This window comes from Amblyomma maculatum, chromosome 1 (assembly GCF_055883805.1).
Source record: "Amblyomma maculatum isolate TAMU_Amacu chromosome 1, ASM5588380v1, whole genome shotgun sequence".
In the NCBI taxonomy this organism is placed as follows: Eukaryota; Metazoa; Arthropoda; class Arachnida; order Ixodida; family Ixodidae; genus Amblyomma; species Amblyomma maculatum.
This window is the reverse complement of record NC_139344.1, coordinates 329,649,289-329,674,810: the sequence shown is the minus strand read 5'-3', so window position 1 is coordinate 329,674,810 and position 25,522 is coordinate 329,649,289. Positions and strand designations below refer to the sequence as shown.

General features: G+C 42.8%; 1 protein-coding gene across 1 annotated transcript; it reads right to left on the bottom strand.

Moving 5' to 3' along the window:
• Positions 1–290: 290 nt before the first annotated feature.
• On the bottom strand, positions 291–22,026 carry LOC146207407 (CAAX prenyl protease 1 homolog). The gene is made up of 10 exons (XM_084587166.1): positions 21,671–22,026; positions 21,451–21,597; positions 20,810–20,893; positions 20,616–20,732; positions 17,976–18,128; positions 12,910–13,051; positions 10,942–11,093; positions 4,686–4,811; positions 3,645–3,788; positions 291–1,117 (listed from the first exon to the last, which is right to left on the bottom strand). The coding sequence occupies exons 1-10, from the start codon at positions 21,851–21,853 to the stop codon at positions 899–901; spliced, it is 1,467 nt and encodes a 488-aa protein (XP_084443292.1). The 5' UTR covers positions 21,854–22,026; the 3' UTR covers positions 291–898.
• Between the last annotated feature and the right edge of the window lie 3,496 nt (positions 22,027–25,522).

Below are 25,522 nucleotides of genomic sequence, written 5' to 3'. Positions count from 1 at the left end.
AGTGCACCCCTGAATCATTACAAACCCATGCACCATTTCTTTGGCATGTAAATATCAAACTACAGTATGCTTTGCCTCGCCACCTTAAAACTCGGCACACTTTACTGCAGGGAACCTGTTTGACATGTGTTCACCTCTCAGTGCACGATGTACTCATACATTTATTTTATTCCAAGTACTTGAGTCATTTTTTGAACCACACTGACAACTGGTGAATGAACTAAATGCAGACCAGACCCGAGCTGCAGGCACTTCATACAACAGCCAGCAAGCATACCTATGCCTGCTGCCACCTTAATTTTTTTTTTTTTCCAATAACAGGTTCACCCAATAGCCGGTTTTCCTTTTGAGCATGCTGAACCCTCTGTGTGCTATAAGCACCGAACAATAGCATACTGATAAAGTGCGCTACAAATCACCAACATTCTCGACTCAGATACTTTAACCAGAAAATTATTTATTATGAAAAGGCATTAAGACAATCAACTTCAATATTCACATTAAAAGAGAATACTGCTAGATATAGAATTAGCGTAGAGAAATAACCACAAAATTGGAGTAAATATTTTGCTATTACCATCATAATGTTGGCACTAAACAAGGAGAAAGATAAACCGCGTTAAAAGCGCCCTTTTTTATGGGACGACATAAATACACTGAAACCTACAGCTATTTAGTTTCACGTTGCAGCCCTTCCTTGCTTACAAACAGTTGGGCCATACTAAATGGCACATCTCTCCGCATATCAGAACTGTGGCATGCTTTCGCTCTGCCTTATGTTTACCATTACGTTCTGCCTATGTACAAACGCAACTGAATGATGTGGCATGAAATGAGTACATGCAAATCAATGATGACACGCAGTACCGTACAAAACTTTCAGGGCCTGTGGTTATACTCAGTCGATTTTGCCAAGTGCACGGACCCGCTCAAGCACTGGCGGATGCGAATGGTGCCAGGTTGAGTAGATCCAGTCATAGACTGGGAAGCTGAGATTATCCCTGTTCAGCTTAATAAGTGCACTTCGTAGGTACGAAGCACGATGCATGCGGCGTGCGAAAGCATCCGCCTGGAACTCGAAATGCCGGCTCAACGCTGTCATCAAGAAGTCGACGAGCTGAAACAAAGAACAGTACACGGTTTCGCTTCCAAAAGTATTCCATGAACAAAAATATATATATATATACAGAAAATTCCATCTTGGCTTAAAACTAGGAATGAAATGGCAAAGAGAGCTTGTAACTTTCAGCATGCAGTGAACAGCAATACACCAGCACTGTCAGCACAGTAGCCCAACACACAGTGAAGTGCTACCAACAGGATCAAAACAAGTCATCTGCCATGACTAGTAGTACCACAACAAAAATGGTAACTACCAGCATGACTGGTTGATTAAAGGCAATGCAATTCCCGACACTAACATGCAAAACAACTTGTTACTAAAAATACCTACTGCTCTGCTCGCACTTCTAGGGGGCACTTTGGACCACTAAACTGTGTTGAGGCAAAAGCCTCTACTAGACCTCGGCACCTCTTTTTTTTCACTTGCACCTTCCTCCTTTTCCTTACAGCTCGGTTCAGGTGTCCGCAGAAAAGTGTGACAGATACTAATGCGCCTTTTTTTTCCTGTAAACCAATTTGAAACGCCGCTGATGCCTGCTGTACTGGGTCTGCTTCTGTTTGCTGTGTGGTGCGGCATTCGAGGAAGCGCCAAATGAAAGGCGCCATACAAACGTTTGGATCGGATGCCCAGTGGGGTCAGCTTCGCATATGAGTGAATTAACTGGTGACGTCCTAGTCACAGTCATCCCTGTCATCACCATCACTGTAACTGTCACTAACTACCACTATCATTATTGGCTGCTATCTACCACTAACTAGCAGCGGCAGTCTCCATGAAAACCGCACTATTACAACGCTAGACAAGGAGAACTAAGCTACATTTCTCACGTGCCTGGCATGGCTGTCAGGATGATTGACAGCTAGGGTGTGACCAAACGAACAACAGTATGAGCCATTAAGGCTCTTGCCTTAAAAAGACAAACCATCCCATGCATATGTATTCGAGTAAGATGACAGGAACTGGAAGAGATATTGTACATTATCATGTATAAGCCAATGTTTTCTAGTAAAAATGGCCATCTGATATCTGATATTCGAAGGTCGACCTAAGCGTGGTAAAGCTATTTGCAGAGCAGAGTACCAGTAGTACAGTCTAATGCTACCTTAAGGCAATCATTTCACGGTAAACCAAATCTGATTAACTGCTCTAACATTGTTTATTTTCATAAAAACACTACAAGAAGTGCATGAGCCTAGCTAACCGCATCTTTCTCTATCATGCATTCTAATGTTTGTTGCTGACTAAGTGGCAGTCACACCAAGAAAACTTTTTTTTGCTTCACTCAAGCAAACATGATAACCCTCATATCATGCAAGACCGTGCGAGCTTCATGATACAGTCAAATCTTGATATAACAAATCCCGCGGGACAGCAAAAAATTTGTTAATTTGAACTATCATTGTAATGAAAAACTATGATTATAGGTCAGTGGTCAAACCTACGGTATGAATATGGCTTACCTTGGCAGTGGGCACATGTGTAAACAAGCAAAACCTTACATATACCTTCTGCTTTGCGCAACACCTCATCGGGTGCGTGATTGCTCCGAGCAATGAAAGTATGGACTTTGTCCATGTGCAAAAAAACATAAGAGTTCGATATGACCTCATCTTCAATGCTCCCTGAAGTTTGAAAATCTGGTCTGGGTTTTCCAAAATGATCGTGGCGGTCGATGAAGCAATTCTGGCTGTCTGTAGAGGCCGACTCGCTTTTTCCCTGCGTAGATTTCTTGCAGTGAAAGCAGCTGCATTCCTGCCTTCTTAGCCCTTCGCTGGCTACTATCATCGCCAATCTCGTGCAAACTTCGCAATGAGATAATTTGCGAGAAAAAAAATTAAAATAAATGCCATCCCGCACACACGCACACACGAATGACACGAACGAACGACCCGCAAACGAAACATAGTACAGAAAAAAGGCAGGTGGCTAGGCCTGCTGGCTACTACGTAATAAACCAGCTTCGTGATGACGGTAGCAGCTGGTACTAGATGTGCTGATGATGACAGCTATAGCCCACGGACCACACACACAGAAACGGCGGTTTATATGTTTCACGCGAGAGTTGCAAGCTGCGGCGCTGTTAATTTTAGCCGAATTCGTAATGCTGATGCTGCTAAATTATAGAAGAAAAAATAAAATATGTACGCTATTCTGAAATATACGCTATTTTGAAATTCATATTTCTGAAATAGTTTTACATTGAAAACATAGAAAATTTGCCGAAGATTCTTAAAAAATTTGACAATTTGAAAAATTCGTTAATGTGGTGTTCATAGTAACGAGATTTCACTCCAATGCCTGCTACTGGCAGGGTTGACAAACGTCCATGTATCATAATTTTAAAAATATGCGATATTCGGAGCCAACATTTTTAGTCAGCTAGGGCTATGATTAGAAGAAAGTCAACCTATACATGACAACATATGATAAACACATTCCAAAAAGGGAACAACCTACCTAGGCTAAACCAATACTGACTACATTGAAGAGGAAATTTCACTGCATCGATAGGCTCACTTACAGTGTTGTATGGTGAAAAAATGTACATGAAGATCAGCATCAGCCCAATAAAAATGGGCTTGGAGTTGTAGAAACCAAACGCTCTGTATGCCTGCTCGTCCGTGTAGAGAAGAGAGAAAATCATGAAGCAGAAGAACAAGTGGACCTGGAATAAAAGAAGCAGCCAAATGAGAAACTTGTGAGCTGAAACACAAAGTATCTCCACACACAAAAACAGAAAGCAGCAACAACTGACTCAAGTGAATGACCAGCTGCAAACTTATATCAAGACCCCAAAAAATTTCATCAGAGATTATTCGTGCAAATTAGCAGTGTAGCCTGCATTTCCCCAGGGTGGTGAACGTGCAGTCATTGGACGTGAAACATTTGGACGAGTAACAATCGATAATAAACATCTTTCCTCGATGATGGCACGTTATCTTTTTAATACGCTTCAATCTTCACCACCAATGCACCACCCTACTAATGCATGAATGTTGATATGCCTAGTAACTTCTGTGATGTAGTCGCCATGGACTAACACGACATACAATCCTCCCACAGCCAATGCAATTCAAGCATGAGCTTGCCATGCCACCAAGAGCAAGGTGCCCTCCCAGCAAAAAACGTCTGTGAGCATAAGGTGCGTAAGTTTGAACATTTCAGACTTGTTGATGCTATAAAGTGAGATTACTGAAATATGTTGGGGAAAAACAATAAAACATGGTGGGGTGCACGCGTTTTCCAGGTCTGCATAATACAGCAGTTGAGCATCAGCACGTCTTCGCTTCTTAAATACATTTTCACAATGCTTTTAAAAGGACATCGAGATCAAAATGAAGTTGCCCTGTAAAAACAGACTGCCATGTTTTAATCATGAAGAGACCACTCTCGTGGAAAATGGAGCTTCGAAAAGCTAGAAAAGAGCAAGAGATGAACTACGGATACAGCCATCAGCTGTCCTCACAAGCAAATTGTGGTGATGCCGAGACATCTCTTTGAGCACAGATGAACTATTGTAGTACTTTCGTGTAATGGCAAGCACATGAATTCAGCATTGTACCTGGCCTATGACGAAGTTCTTAATCACGTGGCTAAGTTTCCAGTGACCTAGTTCGTGGGCCAGGACCCCCAAAATCTCGTCATCGTTGCAGCCAGTCTTCTTATGAGTCTTTTTCTCAGGGAGAGCCTGGACAGAGGGAAAGAGATAAAGATGATGCAATGCGAAATGACAGATTTCATAACCTACAAGTCTTGGGAAAACTGTACTATGCAACAACAAACAGGCAAAAAAATAAAAGGATATGACCAGTACCTTTCCAGCATGAAATTGTCATGCTAATATGTTGCCAGCAGTGAATACCTACATGTTGTGTTAGGCTAAGAATAGAGATCCCTCAGGTGTGTTTAAAAAAATAGAGAAAGTAAATACAGTACAGTCCCATTAGAATGAACCAAGAGAATTTGTTCATCTTATCAGATGTTCACCTCAACAGAAAGTATCCCTAAAAATATATGCGAGCATGCTGGGTGTGACCAAATACATGTTACCTGAAAATAATCAATAAAATAACCTTTCAGAAAGAGAATAATTGCAAATAAAGCAATTAATGCCCTATGCACGAAACAAGCTGAGGAGAGAGCATGAAACGAGCTCAAGTTATCCTAATTGAACCCAACACTGCTCTACTATTCTTTTTGGCTGTCATCTTTCTCACTGTATCCCACAGTGCCTGCTATCGTTTTCTTATTTTCGATTCCCATCCTGCTCCCAACACTTTAAAGATAACCAGCGATGCAGCAAGTGTCTTTCTCTTACCTTGCTACATTTGCAGCAGAGCTGTGAACGTCTCAATAAGCAGGCACATCAAACGCCTTTGTGTGCGCCTTTTTGTCAGCTATGCACATATCTGGCCATCTCTGTGCCGCAATAATGTGTTTTGAGATAGCACGTCAGTACAAAATCTGGCCCCAAGGCTCTTAAAGGGCCCCTGAAATGGTACTTTCCATAGACGTGGTCGTTGTACTTGAGCTAAATGTAAAAGCTTTGCATTAAGCTGATAATTTACAAATAATTTTTTAAAAGTGCTCCTGGAGACCACTCACAACTAATTAGGGCAACACGTTCTCCCTGCGCAAACTTTCCATATGACGCAAACCTCCCATATGACATCATTGGGGCTTTCTGGGTGCGCCTACTCGTCGGACACTCCCAGGTGAGGCGGGCGGAGTGGAGCATGATGGGGCACCATCTCGGCTTGTCTTCTCCATTTTCTTCTTCCGTGCCAACGTGCTTTAGTTGAGAGAGGAGAGGAGGAGCGGCATTTTCAACTGCCGGTATTTTCAGTGTTAGTGGCGCTAGCTTAAATATTTTTGCGTTGAGACAAGGGTTGATAGGATACCCATTACTCGGGCGCGTTTTCCAGTTTTAGTAAATAGCTTTTCACGGGCCCTTTAAGTCTCAAGTGTACTTCGGACATAACCTCTTTCAGTTTGTGGGAGGCATGTGAAACACACACGAGGACAAGATACGATCATGTCTTAGCTTTAACAGCGCAGATACGATAGTGCCCTGCCTTTTCTGCACCTGCAAGAAAGCTTCTTCCCCACAACAAAGCGTGCTCCTGCAAAATAGCATTTTGAAGTTCTGATCAATGTTGTGTGGAAGCCATTTTGTAGGGTGCGCTTTTTGCGTAGAAGCATGTTGAGTTTTTTTTTTTTTTGCTTGCCTGTGTCCCGCCGTTACCCCATGGGTGCCATTGCATGAGGTCATCATGGTTTTCAGTTGCTGCAAAAGTTCATCTCAACTAAACGACATGCGAAACAGTCCATCCTAAATGAAAGAGGAAAAATGAAGGGACGTCCGTGTAGTGTGCGATGTCAGCGCACGTTAAAGATCCCCAGGTGGTTGAAATTACTCCCTAGCCCTTCACTACGGCTCCTCTTTCTCTTTTTCCACTTTCACTCCCACCTTCCTCCCTTCCCCTACGGCACGATTTAGGTGTCCACAGAAATAAGTGTGACAGATACTGCGCCTTTCCCTTCCTATGATCCAATCATTATCATCTTAAATGACCTTTTTTACAATGAACAGTGATGCTACCGGCTAACACTGTCACATTACATTTGGGGCGACACTCAAGTTGCACCATTAAGGCTATGACACGATAGCGTTAATGGCTCCTATCTGTGGCTCCTCTTGCGTATCCTCGTCCATGTGTATCATATCCCTTCTGAAAATCCCTTAACCTCTAATCCCTTAATTTGTGTCTCTATTATCTCGTGCTGGATGAAACAGCACGAAGGACGAGGACGAACAAAGAGGAGGACACACATAATGCTGAGCGAGAAACCAACTAGCCCGCACTTCAAATGCTTGTGAAAATCTATTATCTCGCACATATTCATTACCATGCAGTCGTAAGCTACCAAATTCTGTGCAAAACCCACTCGGCAAAACCCACCTACTCTTAGGCCACCTGCGTGGCCTAAGAGTAGCATGTTTTACTCATCGCCTAAGGGTTCTGAAAGGTTCAATTAACATCTCGCCCACCCAGCTCAACAGAGAAGCCCGGGCTGGCAACTCTTTCCTTGTCACATCGTCTCGTGACGTCATACAAGCTGTCGACTAGTCGGTAGAATGCCCATGTCACCTGCCAGCTGGCAGCTGCCAGAGCCACGCCCGACTTTTCATTCACAAAGCTAACAAGGCCAGATTTTGTGCAGAGTGAGGCCTTTAGCAAAAGTGCAATGAGGACAAGATGTGAAATGAGGAAGAAAAAATCTTCATTTTTCCCTGCTACGACTACCATACCTCTCCATCTCTCAAACAGGTCCACTACACCCTTTCTCCTGCTTTTGAAGAGGGAAATAGAAAGTATGTGCCTTGAAGTGGATTATGAAGACGGCGCGAAAGGGACGAGGACAAGGAAGGAACACCAAAATCATTGTCCTCGTCCCTTTCGCGCAGTCTTCATAATCCACTTCAACCATGAACCAACTAGCTCAAAGCAAAGTACTTCTTGAATATGTGCTAAATTGACCCCCCCCCCCCCCCCTCGCACAAGTCCCTTTATTTACGATATCTTTAAGCATTTGTGGTTGTGTCTGTTTCTGCGAAACTAATACTAATGATTATTGTATTGCGAATCTCATTGACGGCATTTTGATGTTAATAAATAGTGCCTTTAAAATGAAATTAGTGTAGTACAGGGCTGGGAACATACAACCGAGAGAGAAGGGGGAAGGGGCCTGCATGCACCTTAGTCCAGGGCCTTCATGTTTCTTAATATGGCTCCCACTATGGCACAAATTAAGCGCCTTTAATATGCACCTAAAATAATCCCTGCCAATCAAAATATTGTAATTTGTTTGAATTAACCAAAAGTGCAAATTATCCGAATTTGAATTGTAGTAAGTATATGGCATGTCACACAGTGTTTGCTTGAAAAACACATACTTTCCATAATCTCGTGAGCACAGGAGCTCAAACGTGCTGATGTGTGGTTCTTCACTTTTCTCAGCAAAAGCATAGGCATCATCAAATCTCCCGATTAAAACCGCTCCAATTTTTCATGTATGTCAGCCAGTTCTGTCAGATCTTGTGTACATGTGTGTACTAGTGTAAACAAGCTTCCTTTACACAGACGCAATTATTCAAACCTCGTGAGCAAAGGTCGTGAGCAGACCTTTGTGCTGGCTAAGGCTATCCTGCCTGAGCTGTGCACAAAGCCTGCACTAAAATTTCCTCAGCTTCACTCTTTTAAATAAAAGCGGAGCACCTGGATTACCATGTTGCATGACTGTAACGTATGATTATGTGCAAACACGGTAGCTCCATGCAGTTCCACCCATTCGGACGGACGGACGGATCGCACCTAGCAGCAATTCGCGTAGTCGGCTGTGCTACTCGAGATTTCCACAAATAGACTTTGCAAGCAACTAATTTTTCAAAATATTTGGCAGCATTGTATGAAACGCACACTTTCAATGCATCACCGCTGTACCCACACATAGAATTGGTGCAGGCTCTCTCCTTATGCTCTCCGCAAGTTGATTGACACCAGTCCTAACCGACCGGCTAGTTGGATTCACGCTGATAAAAATTAGATTCAAAGAAGCGAGCCTAAGGACATTTACCAGACTCCAGCTTGACATGTGCACTGCTCATGCTTTTTAATTTAAACAACTGGGGTAAAACGACAGCAGCTCAAAACACTGCTGAAATTTCACTGCACTGACGGTGGCTCGCATATTGACACTCTATTTACAGTATGCAAGTCTGCGTTGCCGCCTGACAGTCTTGACTTCAACAGATGCTAACGTCTTGAAATGGCGCCGAAAACCAAGGTTGCATCTCTCTGAATTGCAGGAGCGTGGTGCCACCCAATTCCAGAACACTAAGCTTGGAGCAGTACGGCACGATCCTCATTTGTATCACAAAGGTGCAGCTTTACTAGTTTGGTGCAATTCGGTGCATTTGGCACAAGGGTGGCGTCACTGGATATTGTTCCAGACCAGATGGATGATGAAGATGAGGAGCTCAGGGTAGGAGGACAAAGAAGTGGGGTGTGAGGTGAAGTGCTGCCTGGCCCGTGTGTGGCATTCCTTGGTCTCGTAACGTTGTGTTACGTGGTGACGTAAGGAGTGTTACAATATATAGAGTCCAATAGGAAACCAACCAAAAGTCTCACAATGTGCATCTTTTCGAAAATTTACCTTAACCAAGTTCATCCTAATGGGAGTCTACGGTAAGTGCACTAAGAAATAGTTCTTCCGTTTACAGACTTTTTTTTTACACTGAGTGTCATGTTGCAGAAGCTGGGGCTTCCTTAAGCCACTTCAACGCTCTCATTTCCCCTAAAGCTAACAGTAACATGAAATCACTACAGCCACCTTCGACGACAGAAAACATTAGAAGCAGGCCATATCTGTGCTTATCTTTTTCTGTCCTTTCCAAGACCACTTGCAACGACACGCATTATGTTGGTTTATGCAGCTGAGACAGTTGGAAGAACAGGGCGTCTAGCAAACCACTATTTTCAAAATCCCTTTTCGACTTTTCCAGGTTTTCCCTGATTATTCAGTTCAAATTCCCTCACGAGTGAAGAGGCTCAAAAATGTAGCCGCTGATGATGACAAAAAACAAAGCTACTCATTAATCATATTCAGCAATTTACAACAGTGAAAAGGCTGTCATTAGTGTTAATGGCTGTTAAAAATGTCAAGTTTACTGAAAATTAAATGCGCACTGATGCCAGCCAGAGCACGCGCAAGGGCACGCGAGCCGCCCACCGCACAAACAGCAGAGCCAATCCAATCCAATATGGCTGCACACACGCGCTTGGCATTTTCCAGAGACCGTAGCAGCAAAGCTCGCCAATCACTTTCGTGCTGGTCGCTCCCGGCAGGGTTATTCCTGCTTTTTGTCATGTACTACTCTACGCAGCGCTTCCGCATATTTTATTAAGTACCCACTTCACGGGCGTATTGGTTGTTCTATTGTGGCAGCTCAGCCATGTGCTGGTGTCAAAGTAATATATCGCGCCTCACTTTGTGGCACGGCCGCGCGCTGGTGAGACAGCATAAAATCTGCGTGAATAACAAACTTGCTCTGTGCCAGCTTAAAATGAAAATGCATAGCAGAATATATCGTGCGATTTTCTCTGACTTGGCAAAATTTTTGCTGGTTTCCCTGACATTCCGCTAGTTTTTCCCGGTGCATAAAATTTCCCTGACAATGCCCTGTTTTGCCGGTCCCTAGACACCCTGAAGAAGCACTAAGGACTGTGCGTGAATCTGAGGCTCCCACCCACCTCTCAGTATGGGGCAAGCATTGCATGCATGCCAGCCACACGGGAATAGCCAGTTCACAAAGTCCAATGCCTTTAACCAATAGCTGAAGTTAAGCTACAGTGCCAAGAAAGATTTTTTTTCTCTGTCAGTTGCTTGTGAGGATGCTATCCTGGCCTGTTGTTCTAGAGAACCACTACACAAATACGGTATGCAGGGTTTAACATCTCAAAACTGCAAGTGGGCTATGACAGATACCACACAGTGAATGACTTCGTGTCAATTTCGACCAACCACTTGGGATCAGTCCATGTTCGCTGCCGTTGCATAGTGCACATTTTTCAAAACTATTTGTGTGTTACCCTGAAGCAAAATAAGTCATGCGGGATGATGAGGCAGTGGAAAATAGTGACAGTGACCTGAGCACAGTGATTCGTGGTCCCTTGAAGTTAAGCCAGACAGTGCTGCTCCCTGTACAGGAAAAATACATCGCATTCGAGCCATATTTACGCTCTTTAAGGAAGTACCTTGTCTTCGGCTGCAGCCTCTTCCCCAGACACCAGGCCGTTTTCACCTTCGATCAGCTCCTCTTTTTCAAATAAGGTATCGAATAACACAATTTTCTTCTCCTTGAACAGGCCAAAGAAGTAGGCATTGCTGTGTGATGACCTCTTAGATCCTGTAAAGTGAGGCAGTTATGTAAAATTCTGCACAAGATCTGGACCGTCATTCTTCATCAAGGCCATCTCTCATTTATCAAGATACTTTGTGTTCAAGGGACAACAATGGGAAGCAGCAAACTAAGCATGACACTATAAACAGATCACTCTAAGGAAACACGGTCACGTTTTCCTTTGTTTTAACAAAAAGGCAGCTGCATTGCTGAGAATATCACGAGTAATATATTCTTGGTGTCGTCCCATACTCACAGGGTTAAATCACTTTATGACACGTGTTCATCAGAGCTTTCCAGCCAACTAGCGGCACCACTTTTTAGCAAGAATGGAGTTGTGAGCTTGTAGGTCTGAACCCACAGTGTAAAATGGCTACAAGCAGGCTGAGAGCACATAATGTGAGACTGAGTCATCTGGTTTGCGCTCTTTTAATTTCAAGGCGTGGCATCCCGTTTTCCTTTTAAAACAATGATACTTGTCCAGCGATGATGTAACGCATACTTGTGAACCTGGCAAGATTAAAAAAATAAAAGGTTGCAGACTGCGCTAAAGTCTGCAAAATTGGCAAAAGCATGGGGGGAAGGGGGGGGCTAAAGGTAGGCCGCATCCAAAGTTTCAATGCTCCTTGTTTTGGATAGGAAGGAGAGGGCGTCACTGGCGGATAGGAGGGGGGGGGGGGGGGAGGGGGGCATCCCTGGCAGCGCACTGTCGTCAATGAACATCAGGCGCAGCGCTGAGGATGCCACGGCTGGTCAACATTGGTATGATGCACACAGCATTACGTAAGGAAGAGATGAGCCAATCATGGCTCGCACAATACACACAGTAAAATTTAAGCTTGTCTATTCCAATTGATTGCCTCATTCCAATGAATAAAGAATTACTTTCAATGAAAACAGTGCTATTATGAACTGGAAAAGGCAAAAATACAAACTATTATTATGGCTGCCACAAGCTGTTTTTTCAAGCTACCTGTGCAAGTGCTGTTCTTGTCTGCACATCTCGGAAACCTGACCATATCCCTATCCACTACCAACCAGAGATCACAGAATTCTGCTGATGGCAACATCAATGTCAACGCTGGGCATTTCAATCAAGTGGTAATAAGAAAATTCCCTTTTCAATTCCAAATTTTTCAGCAATGGATGTGTCTTTTGCTTCTGTACAAATTAATGCAGCCAAATAATTCAACCAAAATAGGAAACAGAGTTTACATCAGTGCTCTTTATTATCTATACATATCATACATAATCAACTATTAGCACGTTAATAAGCACTACTAACTTTATTGCCAACAAAGAGCATCTACTTGTCACATTCCTGCTGATATCCTATCATTAGAGCTTGCTTACAAGAAAGCATAAAGCCCGTAGCTTGAACATCACACACAGGTTCACGTGCTCAAGACAATAATAATAATAATAACAATAATAATAATGAATGGTTCACAGGAAAGGAAAGGCGCAATATCTGTCACACTTGTTCTGTGGACACCTGAACAGCACCCTATAGGAAGGGTGGAAGGTGGGAGTGAAAGCGAAAAGAGAGAACTATCCAGTAATTTCGACCACGACCACCTGGGGATCTTTAACGTACACAGACATCGCACAGCATACGGACGCCACTTTGTTTCGCTTCCATCGAAACACAGCCACCGACGGTGGGGTCGAACCCAGGTACTCCGGCACAGCAGTCGTGAGTCTTACCACCGCACCATTGCGGCAGGGCAGATGATAATAAAGAAATGCTTTTCCAGATAATCACCCATGCATGCGATGGATGGCCAGTTGGTGTACACTCGCTCAATTATATAGTGCTTACCTTCAACAACTAAGAGCTTCTTGAGTGGGAAGTTGATGCTAGCTGCCAGCTCTTCTATTTTGGTTTTCAGGTTCCCTTCAGGCAGTGGTGTGAATTTGTCCAGAAGTGGCGCAATGTAGTCAGAATATATGAATGAGATAAGCTGGAAAACAGCAGAAAAGATGCACAAATTAGCATAAAAAAGCAAAGCCAAAATATGCCCCAGAACGTAAAACTATGCTCGCTTGTACTAATCCTGCTGGCTGCGATAAGTACTTATACAGTCAACTCTCAATAACTTGAAGCCACTTTATTGGAATTCATCACTAATTAAAAGTTAAGTGTTGATCCCAGTGGTTTTGCATGTAATAAAAATTAAAAAATATAAAAAATATTGCTTGATATTTCAAGATGTAAGCCACATAGTATCATTTAGTCAGACGTTAATTTTCTGTTGAGAGCCTCAAGATAACTTACTTCATGAAGCGCATTACTATCACCATCATAGCTATTCAGACGACCGCTGTTATTGAAGAAATGCGATTATTCATTACTATGACACTGCATATTGCAAGCAATGAGACTGCATGAGACTACACGGTGAGATGGCGCTGCCAAATGAGACAATGCATGGAGGTACGAGATCAAGCCAAAAACACACTTTCCAATTTTATTGACCCATATGTGCCCACTGTCTGACAAATAAGACATCACTTTTTTGCGTAGTAACTCTAATATTAGTTTGCTAGGTAAAGGCTTTTCTGTTGTGTACATTCAGAAAGAGCTCCTACTATTCTCTAGAAGCAGCCGGCAGAGCTGACCACGTTGACCACACTGTGATTCCGCGACAAAAGTAAGCAATATTTGCGCATCTACATAGAACCACCAAATGAGGTGAAAAATGTGACACTGGAGATGTTGGAAGCTTTGGCACATGCAAGTATAACGTGGTGAATCTGCCCAGTATCCTATATTGCAGAACAGCTCAAAAGTTGGTACTGAGAAAAATGTTTACAGCAATAATATTCTATTTATTCTATTTTATGCAATGACGATTTCTTTTTAGCGCTGAATGCTTAAGGTGTTATTTGCTTTGTAGTCCCCTTTCTTTTTATTTATTTTAAGGCAGTGTCTTAAAGCTTAGCTGTCCTGTGTGCCGCTATATTGAGGTGAAGAGTGTGCACTATTGTCATGTACTGTCAAGAGGAATTGTGAAATTTCCTGCATGTACGATTTTATTTTGCTTAAATATATCCACCCCCCCACCCCCCCTACCGTAATGCTTAATGGCACTGTGGGATTATGCATAAATAAAAACAATAAATAAAAAATAAATGATTCCGAATCTTGAAGTAAAATATTGAAGAAAAAAAATAAAAAATGGAGTTAGGAAAGGCTGCCTGATCAGGGTTGGATCGGAAAAGCACAGAGCAACAAACTTCTCAGCAGTGATGTAATTTGTACAAAAAGCCCAACAAGTTGCAGCAGTGTCAAGGATCAGTGACTGTTTCTTCTGATGGGCGGCTGACATGCTTTAAAGGTCACCATGACCTGGTTCATAAGAACCTACGTAGACAAAGGGACATTTGTAACCCAAGAAACTTGCGCAATGTGGGAAGAAAGCTTTATGAATAACTAAATGAATTCAAACTGGAAGACAACTTTAAAGCACATCAGACTGTACTCTTCCGTCGCCTGTTACCAGAAAAGACCCTGACTTTCAAAGGTGACAACTGTGCTTGGGGCAGACGAAAAAAGGAAAGCGTGTCGGTGCTGGTTACAGCAAACATGACTGGCACAGACTGATGTCGACTGCTTGCGACTGGGAAAGCCACAAAGCCAAGATGATTTCAAGGTTTTAAAACATTTCCTGTGGACTATGCATCGAATAAGAAGACACAAATGTTCATGGTTTTAAGGCAACTACATTGGAAGGTACCTCCACTAGTATATAAGAGGAAGTGAGAGAAAGCAAGTGAGCTTGAATGAACCCATTTCAGCATAGCGCTCAGCAACATCCATTTTGAAGATTGTGCTGCCATACACAGCGCAGTCAAAACTTGTGGAGTGCTGAGAGACAGTGAGATTATGCAAAATGGTTAGCCCCAGGAATAAGTCAAGAAAGCAACATTAACAGAGACGTTGCAACCGAGCTGCAACCGGCGACTGCCAATAGAGCTGTGGGCCGTGCTCCCACAGTGCGCGGTTTCTGGCTGGTGAAGGCAATGCAGAAGATGCGGTAGCGTACACCTACATATTGCAGAATTTGCTTTCACCAGTACATTTTAGCTAGGAAAAGCACAGCAAGATGAACAACTACTTTTTGTAACAAACTCTCAATTCTAAGACTAATAATGATGCTATTTTTGTGCTTCATGCTTAACTGAAAGTTTGTTCAATTCACAGGTTATTGCAGCCCCCTGAATTTTACATCAACTCTACACTCCCACAGAATCCACATCACAGTTGCTACGTCCTCTGCGGAACAAAGACCTCTTTCCTCCACTGAGTTCCAATTAGCCCTGCCCTGCCGCAGCTGCAGAAGCCCATCGCCGCAAATTCCCACATCTGATCTGCCCACTTGACTCTCAGCCCCCATCCCTAAATTTACCTTCTCATGGAATCCAGCCTGTTGCCATAAGAAACCACTGGTTATTTGTTCGCTGTACTGCGTGTCCTCCTCATGCACAATTCCCCCTTTTGACTCCAGTCAAATCGATTAACTCCTGTTTCCTCACTAGCCACCTCGCACCTCTCACTGTTTCAAGACATAACCCCCTACTTCCTGTCCTGCACTGTTCACGATTTTCACAAATAACTGAGTGGACCAGCAAGCTGGTTGCAAGGATGCAACTGCTACACTGCTACACAGCTTACTCAAAAAAAAAAATACTTACTTGCACCCAGTAAAGTAAATGTATAAGTACTGTTTTTCATTAGCAACATTTGTAATGAAAGGTATAATTTCAACTGCCTTTCATATGCACGAAAATTTATGTCAGCAGTAAACAAGGCAAGGCCACACCTTGCAGCAAACTATATGCAATAAGCGAAACCTGCAAGCCTCTTCACGGCTGAAGAAACATTTTAATTTTCACGGCAGTGAAATTAAGCCATCTTTATGAATCACTCGGGGTATGCTAAAAAATCGTCTTGAAGTTAAATTCATGCTAAACACCACACAGCATTGGAAGAGTAAACCAACAAACCATTCTGAAAGAGCAACTAATGTGTTTGGTTTGGTTTGGTTTGTAGGGTTTAACGTCCCAAAGCAACTAAGGCTATGAGAGACGCCATAGTGGAGGACTTCGGAAATTTCGACCACCAGGGGTTCTTTAACGTGCACTGACATCGCACTAATGTGTAAACTGACAAATAAAAGCGTGGCAGATTCATTTATATCAAGCACCACAGACTGCTGCACCAATTTACAAAGTGACAGCACAAAAGCATTACTCATGCCGCAACCAACAAATTTCTAAAATGATAGACTGTTTCCTTAAATTTTCGTGTAATCAGGCATAGCGCACCTTAATTTGTTTAGCCAATCACTAGCCTCGGTGACCAGCAGCAACTTGCAATACCACTGGGAAGCCTGTAATGCGGAACTGGTTATACATGCCAAGGCTGGCTCATCATCATCCTCGTCATCAGCTGGACTATACCCACCGCAAGGCAAAGGCCTCTCCCATATCCCCCCAATTACCCAGGTCCTGTGTGCACTGCATCTCCTTATACCGCGAACATCTTAATCTCATATGTCCACTTAAATTTCTGCCTCCCCCTGCTACACTTGCCTTCCCTTGGAATTCAGTCTATCACCATTAGAAACCACTGAATTTCTTGCCTTCGCATTACATGACCTGCCCATGCCCACTTTTTCTTCTTAATTTCGACTAGAATATCATTAACTCTCATTTGTTTCCTGAACCACTATGCACGCTTCCTGCCTCTTAACATTATACCTATCATTTTCCGTTCCAAGCTTTCTACATTGTCCTTAATTTAAGTAGAATCCTTTTCGTTAGACTCCACATTTCTACACCATAGGTAAATACCGACTAGAATATCATTAACTCTCATTTGTTTCCTGAACCACTATGCACGCTTCCTGCCTCTTAACATTATACCTATCATTTTCCGTTCCAAGCTTTCTACGTTGTCCTTAATTTAAGTAGAATCCTTTTCGTTAGACTCCACATTTCTACACCATAGGTAAATACCAGTAAGGTACGTTTTTTGTATATTTTCCTCTTGAGGGATACAGGTGAACTGCTAGTCATGACCTGCGAGCTCTCGCCAAATGCACTCCACACCAATCTGATTCTCCAAGTTCTTTCCCTTTCATGGTCAGGATCTGCGATTACCCCCCGTCCTAAGTAGATGTAAATATTTGAGCCTACTATTTTGCTTTGCCTGCCTAGATCATTAATCATTCTTTGCAATTCATCCCCTGAGTTACTTAATTAATTAGCAAGGCAATGTCATGAGTGAATCGCAGATACTGAGGTATTCTCCGTCAACCCTTATACCTAATTGTTCCCAATCCAGGTCTCTGAATACTCCCTCTAAGCAAGCGGTGAACAGTAACGGAGAGATCATGTCTCCTTGCCTAACACCTTGCCTTGTGGAAATTTTACTTTTTTATGAAGGAATACGGTTGCTGTGCAGCACAATGAATATCTTCCGGTATTTTCACATACAGGTCATCTACACCCCGATTTCGCCGTGGGTGCATGACTGCCGAGGTTTTGACCGAATCAGACGAATGCTAAGTACAGAGACTGGTTACATTCCGAGAATCTTTCTATCACCTGGTTACCAGTGTGGATACGATCCATAGGAAAGCCTTTCTGAAATTCTGCTGATCCTCTGATTCACGCTAACTATAGAAACTCTTATATTCTGCACTACAAAAAGGCCACACAAAAAACACACACCTGGAAGTGCGCATGTCCTTCGATAAAGCAGTTGACTCGTAGCAAACAACCTTAGATTAAACACAAGATTTACAACAGGAACAGATTTATGTGAAAGAAACAGCTATACTGGTGCTAAAGGAATCAATATGGAAGGAAGAAACTCACAACAGACACAATCAACGTGAAGAACCACAGGTAGATGAAGAAGTAGTCACCACCCATTTTGATAATCTGGACGATGCCACAAGCGATGGGTAGAACAACAGCTTGCATTAGGAAGAACTTCTTAACCCTGTCTTTTGCAAAGAATCCTGGAGTCTGGAAGAGAAAAAGCCAGCAAAACTTTAAATAAATTGAATTTCAGTGTATAGGATAGCTACGATAAAAATGCGAGCTCTGTTATCTACACACCAGTTCTGATGTCTGCTTTTGGTGTGCTGCGTGAAAATATTCACGCAAGCCAAACAAGTCAGTAGGACTTCACCTATTTAATTTTTCTTTTACTGGCGGCAACAGCCCAAAACTAATCAATAATGTGTATTAGGTTTTCGCTAAACAGTGCTAGATGGCTATGTGTATAGGCAGAAACTAAATCTATAAAACTGAAAGCACCACTATTTAATGTGTAATACTGTTCTCAGATATATGGCCAAACACTTAATCAGAATAGAGGAAAATACAAATGTTTGTTACCTGCAGAAGCCACAGTACTATCCAAGTTATTCAGTATGTTTTTCATGCCAGTTAGAGCAATTCAACACCAAAAAGTAATGAAAAATTTCATAGATAATTTGGCCAACATCATCAATAAACTCGTGATGTTGCCCTCTTCAGTGTGAAACTCATTTTCATGTTATTACGTTTTGAAAACTTTATTTCTACAGTACCAATTCAAACTTTGTTACTAAAAAAACTTGCTTGAAAATTATTCTGCTGTGAATTCCGCACATAAATGTTAAATCGTTGTGTCTTCCCTCACAAAACTTGCTAAACGAGGAGAGCAGGCTAGTGTCACACGCTTTAGAATGAGCCTTCCTTCCTTCCTTGTCATCACATATATAAAGTGAATCAGCTTGAATGTATAGGAACCACAATATGTTTTTTTAGACTCCCTGTAGCACACTGTATTCACTATTAGTGGGCAAACTGGCTAATACAGACAGGGCACAAACTAACAGGGTAACTGCTAGTCCTGTCTGTGTATGCAGTTTCGCTAATACCAAAGAATTTAGGAAGCCAGTAGCAACTATAGCCCAACTAAAGACTAGTCTTTAACACTGAATGTAGCATAAGTGCACCATTGCTCATGATCATTTCCTGGGTTAAGATTTTTTCGTTTGGTTTATACGGTGTAATGTCCCAAAGTGGCAAAAGCTGTGAGGAATGCCATAGTGCAGGGCTCCAAAAATTTCAACCCCCTGGAGTGCTTTAATGTGCACTGGCATCATGTAGCACACGGGCACCTCGCATTTCCCTCCATCAAAGTGCAGCCACCATGGCCACCATCAAACCTGCATCTTACATTGAGCCACCACAGCAGGGGTTCAGATCTAACACCAATCTTTTTGCATCCATCACAATCAACTAGAAAGTAGCACTGGCGAAGGGATAAATGTGAACACACTAAAAAAATTCAAGCTGTTAGGCTCAAGCATACAAGACTCTCACAAGTGGATTTGGAACATTATCAATTTGAAGAATTTTGTGCATAGGTATAACAGTGTGTTATGTGGCTGTTGTCATGATAAGGTTTTCTAAGTAAAGAAGCATGGATTTGTTTGTCATTTCAGCATAATTTCAGTTCACTTTGGTTTCTGAATTTGGCCCATTCTAAGAAAAGATAAAATTCTTCACATGTTGAAAAAAAGAAGCAGAATCCTAGAGGACATTGTTGCATGGCAGAAAATAGTGAGCAGAGCACACCAGAGCACTACCGACATAGTTATAAGGGAAGCTTAAGCTTCACCTTTAGGCACATAATCCTCTGTGGATCCTCGTTCGTGTACATGCAGTCTATGCTCATTTACTTACCAATCCCTTAATTTGTGCACATAATATCTCACAAAATGTTATTAACATACAGTCCTATGCTACCATTGTATTCAGCTATTGGTCTTAAGCTACCATATGACATAGATACAAAGCCTCGCTTTACCAACGCTGTGCGAATGTACTTATGTGGCCTCGTTAACGCGCGGGACCTGATGACCAGTCAGGCTGCTAGTAGCACGCCTGATCGGCATCCAACAGCTAAGGAAGGTTAGTTTCTCTCACCTCAAAGGAGCAAGCTGAGTTAGCAGCTCTTCACAATTTTGATACCATGTGGTGCTGTTATATAACATAAGCCATCGAAGAATCAATGCTAGGTCACATCACTTGCCAATACTAACTCCCAAAGCCAAGCCCTTTTTTTTGGAACAAGGCTTTTAATGCTATCGTGTATATATGATTGGTTTGTATTGGTTTGTAGGGTTTAAGGTCCCAAAGCGACTCAGGCTATGAGAGATGCCGTAGTAGAGGACTCCGGAAATTTCGACCGCCTGGGGTTCTTTAACATGCACTGACATCAAACAGCACACGAGTGCCTTGCTTTTCACCTCCACCGAAAAGCAGCCGCAGAGGCCGGGACTCGATCCCGCATCCTTAGGAACAGCAATCGAGCGCCGTAACCACTGCGCCACCGCGGCGGAGATTCTTAGCCAGAAACCTTAAATACAAGTAAACCAAGCTGTACAGCAGACTAGGATGGCATCCTAATGTCCCAGCATAAATCATGCAGCCAAGATACAAGATTAATTTTGTCACCTGTTTGTTAAAACCATGACGCTCCTCGATGACAAATGTGTAGTAGACTGACCAAGGCAAATCAAGCAAAGTCGATAGCAGCGATCCTCCAAAAATGAAGAGAGATGTGACCACAAGCTGCAAAAGAAAAACGGAGGAAGTGTTAGAACAATACTGGCACAAAACAATAAGCCGTCTAGTAAAATTAAAATCACCTCATTATGTTCTGCACCAGCCTGGGCTGCCAGTTTCTCACACAGGTGCCAGAAAAAGGCAATGCCACCAAACAACAGCACAACCTACGAGAAAAGAAGAAAAAATTGACTGCCCATCCATATATTCAAGAACCACTTAAAACCCGCTCTTGCTATGCATTCTAAAGGTAAGATGTTTACGTAGAATAGAATAGTTACTAAGGTATCCGGCACTAATTCCGGCAGGAATTTTAAAAGCGCGCACCAAATATACACGCACTAGCCGCATTTTTTTTTTTTTTTTTGCTAACTTCAGCATGACGGAACTTAAATATTGCGGCGCCAAATATACACGCGCTAGCTTCATTTTTTTTTTCTTTTTGATTTCCAAGAAATCACAGCTGCTTTTATTATAATTCGCTCAAGCACCTACGCAACACTCCGCCCGTAAACGTGAAGCGGTAAACAAAGAATGCTACGTGTGCAACAGCAAGCAGTCGCAAATGCAAAACTTCAATGACGAGTATTAATTCGTTTGCTTATGCCAACAGCACTAAGTACAGCCATGGTAAATAAAAGCAGTAGTAACCCATGAAAGCTGTAATGCCACAAGAATATCCTGAGAATGTGATGTGCATGCGCATGCGAAAGGAGCAACCCACCGTTGTTTCCAGCTCACTCCAAATTCCGGAGTAGAAACCAAACTTCATCTTGTCGAGCTGGTACAACCGCGCTTTTGAAAACGTCTCCTGGTCTGTTATAGCGCTTAATTCATGAGGAACTCGAGGCGTAGATTTGCACACCTTGTACTGAAAGAAAAGCGATCATTACATGTAGTCAGAAGACCATTACTCTATGCTCAAGATGCCGGCTACGCCTTACCTGCCTGTACGACAGATACGTTTCCCACAGGTAGGTTAACCATGACATGAACAATGCGAAGGCAAAAATATTCCTTTCGGTCCAATACGGCTGTATTGCATAACCGACGGCGAGTGGCACACCGGTTACAACGTCCATAGCTGCTTTGCAGCACTGCACTAAGAAAGCCGGCAAGGTAAACATCGCGAACGGGGTTCGCCTGGTGAGCCAGGCAAATTCTTGCCTCACTAGATCAAGACAAGCAACACGACATACACGAGATAAGCGATATCAAGTACGAAAGCGTTGACACATCAACAATAGGCGCGCCCGGCTGCCGGCAACGGCGCTAACGGTTACAGGACTTCGGCTACGACTGGCGTCGATAATGACCTGATAAAGTCTTGGCTTGACCTCAGTTGGCATTCTAGATAGCTTTCGTCATTTCAGTGCACCAGCTTTATAATTATACTTTGCTATGGTACTCGCACCCTGCCGCGGTGTTGCAGTGGTTAAGATGTCCGACTACTGTGTCAGAGTTCCCGGGTTTGATCCCGACCAACTCCTTGATCCCGACCACCGGCGGCTGAGTTTCGATGGAGGCGAAATGGAGGCGTCCGTGTGCTGTGCGATGTCAGTGCACATTAAAGATCCCCAGGTGGCCGAAATTACTCCGTAGCCCTCCACTATGGTACCCTCTTTCTCTATCTCTCTCTCTCAACTATACTCTCAACTTTCCGTACCATCTTCCTGCGCCCCGCCGGGGTGGTGCAGTGGTAAGACGCCCGACTACTGGGCCGGAGTACCCGGGTTCGAACCCGACCTCGGCGGCTGCGTTTCGATGGAGGCGAAACGAAGAGGCGTCGTGTGCTGTGCGATGTCAACGCACGTTAAAGATCTCCAGGTGGTCGAAATTACTCCGTAGCCCTCCACTACGGCTCCTCTTTCTCTGTATCCATCTTCTTCCCTTCCCTTACGGCGCGGTTGCGGTGTCCACAGAAATCAAGTGAGACAGTTACCGTGCCTTTCCCTTCCTATAAATACATCAACCATCTTCCTGCCCCGCCGGGGTGGCGCAGTGGTAAGACGCCCGACTACTGTGCCGGAGCACCCGGGTTCGAACCCGACCTCGGCGGCTGCGTTTCGATGGAGGCGAAACGAAGAAGCGTCCGCGTGTGCTGTGCGATGTCAGCGCACGTTAAAGATCCCCAGGTGGTCGAAATTACTCCGTAGCCCTTCACTACGGCTCCTCTTTCTCTCTGTCCACTTTCACTCCCACCTTCCTCCCTTCCCTTACGGCGCGGTTGCGGTGTCCACAGAAAACAAGTTAGACAGTTACCACGCTTTTCCTTTCCTATAAAGAAATCAGTTTTTTTTTTAAATCAGTACCATCTTCCTCCCTTCCATTACGGCGCAGATCAGGTGTCCACAGAACAAGCGTGACAGATACTGCGCCTTTCCTTTCCTGTGAACCAATTTGTCATTATTATTATTATTATTATTATTATTATTATTATTATTATTATTATTATTATTATTATTATTATTATTATTATTGACTTGGACAAGGTTGACAGGGTACAAAAAAAAATTTTACGGATATTTTATTATCGCTTTCCTTGCGCAACTTCCTCCTCTCGCTCCACCAGGAGCGCCCAACTGAATCTTCCTTCTCTTCACTGCCGTCGTATTAGAGATGATATCATTTTTCTGTACAAACTCCTTCATGGCCACATTATGTGCCCTCAGGTCTTAGAGTACATCCTACTGCGGGTTCCGCGAAAGAGCATGAGGGAATTCAGACCATTTCAAGTTTCTCCGTCTCTTCACTCCCATTCCCCTCCGGACAGAATGCAGTGGTTATTTAACTCTTTTTGTCCTCATCTTGACATCTTGGTTTGGTTTGGTTTGTGGGGTTTAACGTCCCAAAGCAACTCAAGCTATGAGAGACGCCGTAGTGGAGGACTCCGGAAATTCAGACCACCTGGGGTTCTTTAACGTGCACTGACATCGCACAGCACACGGGCGCCTTGCTTTTCGCCGCCATCGAAAAGCGGCCGCCGAGGCCGGGATACGATCCCGTGTCCTTGGGAACAGTAGTCGAGCGCCGTAACCACTGCGCCACCCTGGCGGGGTACTTGACATCTTCCAAAACTCGCTCTGTTTATTTATATTGGATGTTCGTAGCGTTGGATTCTAAATAGTACTTTATCGCATATAACTCCCACTTTCTAGCCTAAAGTATTGTATTTACTTCTCTTTTTGCTTTTTCTCCTGTTCAATGCTGTCTGTATCTTGAACTGCTTTTTATCCGTTTCTTACTTATATTTCAACTTTAAACTTTATACTCGAATCTTACTGTCCCGTGTTCAATTCTATTTCGTTATTGTATTATTCTTTATTTCTAGCCTGTGTTTTAAGTACCACGCACTTGTTGCGCCTGGAATGGTTGTTTACTTTATGTATATTTCTATATTACTATAATCAATGTCAGTTATTTGTTATTGTTTTTTTTCTCTCCATCTACCGTTCTTTTTTTTTCTTTTTTTTTTTTTCGTGATGTGCTCAACAATGCTCTCACTGTGTATATAAGTGATGCTACTCATTGATTGCTTTCTTTCCGTGATACTTTTCATCTCAGTTTCATTTCATGTGTTATTTATTTCTTCTTTTGTGTTCTCTCTGTGTGTGTAAACATATTTGTGCATTTTCATTTTTGTTTCTTTTTTTTTTATTTGTGCTGCAGCACGAAGACCACATGGTTGTTCCTGCGCACATTAAATAAAGATTAATTATTATTATTATTATTATTATTATTATTATTATTATTATTATTATTATTATTATTATTATTATTATTATTATTATTATTATTATTACTATTATTATTATTATTATTATTATTATTATTATTATTATTATTATTATTATTATTATACGTTCGCAAGCGTTCCATTAAATCAGATTTAAGTATCAGCTTAGTTGACTCTCAGGGTTCGGAAATTCGGGATGTTGCCGACAGTTTTGCACAACATTTTTCCTCCGTTTACAAACATCCACATTGTGATTCCGTTTGCCTCCCATCTGGTGCACTATCTAATTCCATTCTCTTTGACGAGGAGTTGATAACTGAGAGTCTTAAGCGTCTGAGACCATCTTTGTCTCCTGGACCTGATGGCATTCCAGCTGCCATAATAAAAGCCTTCAGTTATATCTTCGTACCAGTACTGACTGCCATATTTAATAACTGTTTAAAAAATGCTGCCTTTCCTCGCGTGTGGAAAATGGCACGCGTGTTTCCTGTCTTCAAGTCTGGAAACAAAACTGATGTTTCCAATTATCGTCCGATTTCTCTTCTATGTGCAACCTCTAAGCTTTTCGAATTAGCTTTGCACAGCGTACTTTCCTTCCATCTCAAACATATCATAGTACCGAATCAACATGGCTTCATGTCGGGTCGCTCTACTTCCACCAACCTAGTCACGTTTATGACGTATGCCTCTGCAGCAGTCCTTCAGAGGGGTCAGGTTGACACTGTGTACTGTGATATGAGCAAAGCTTTCGACGTTGTTACTCACTCACTACTTCTTGAAAAACTTCTACTCTCTGGCGTGGAAGTCTCTCTCGTAGCCCTCCTACGCAACTATCTCCTTGATCGCTTCTGCTTTGTCAGTGTCAATGGACAGACTTCTTTCGTTTACCCTGCAACGAGTGGAGTTCCTCAAGGTTCAGTACTAGGCCCGCTTCTCTTCTCCGTTTTTATTAATGATGTTTCCTCGGCGATAAAGAACTCCTCGTTTCTTCTTTATGCTGATGATATAAAAATATTCAAGGTAATACATTCTTTTCAAGATTGTGTGTTGTTGCAATCGG

Excerpts from the sequence above, each read along its gene's own strand:
- LOC146207407 (XM_084587166.1), bottom strand. The coding sequence starts at position 21,853 with ATGTTTACCTTGCCGGCTTTCTTAGTGCAGTGCTGCAAAGCAGCTATG. Across the intron at positions 13,052-17,975 it reads TCACGTTGATTGTGTCTGTT|CTTATCTCATTCATATATTC; the intron begins GTGAGTTTCTTC and ends GCTGTTTTCCAG. Across the intron at positions 4,812-10,941 it reads AGGCTGCAGCCGAAGACAAG|GCTCTCCCTGAGAAAAAGAC; the intron begins GTACTTCCTTAA and ends CCCTCTGTCCAG.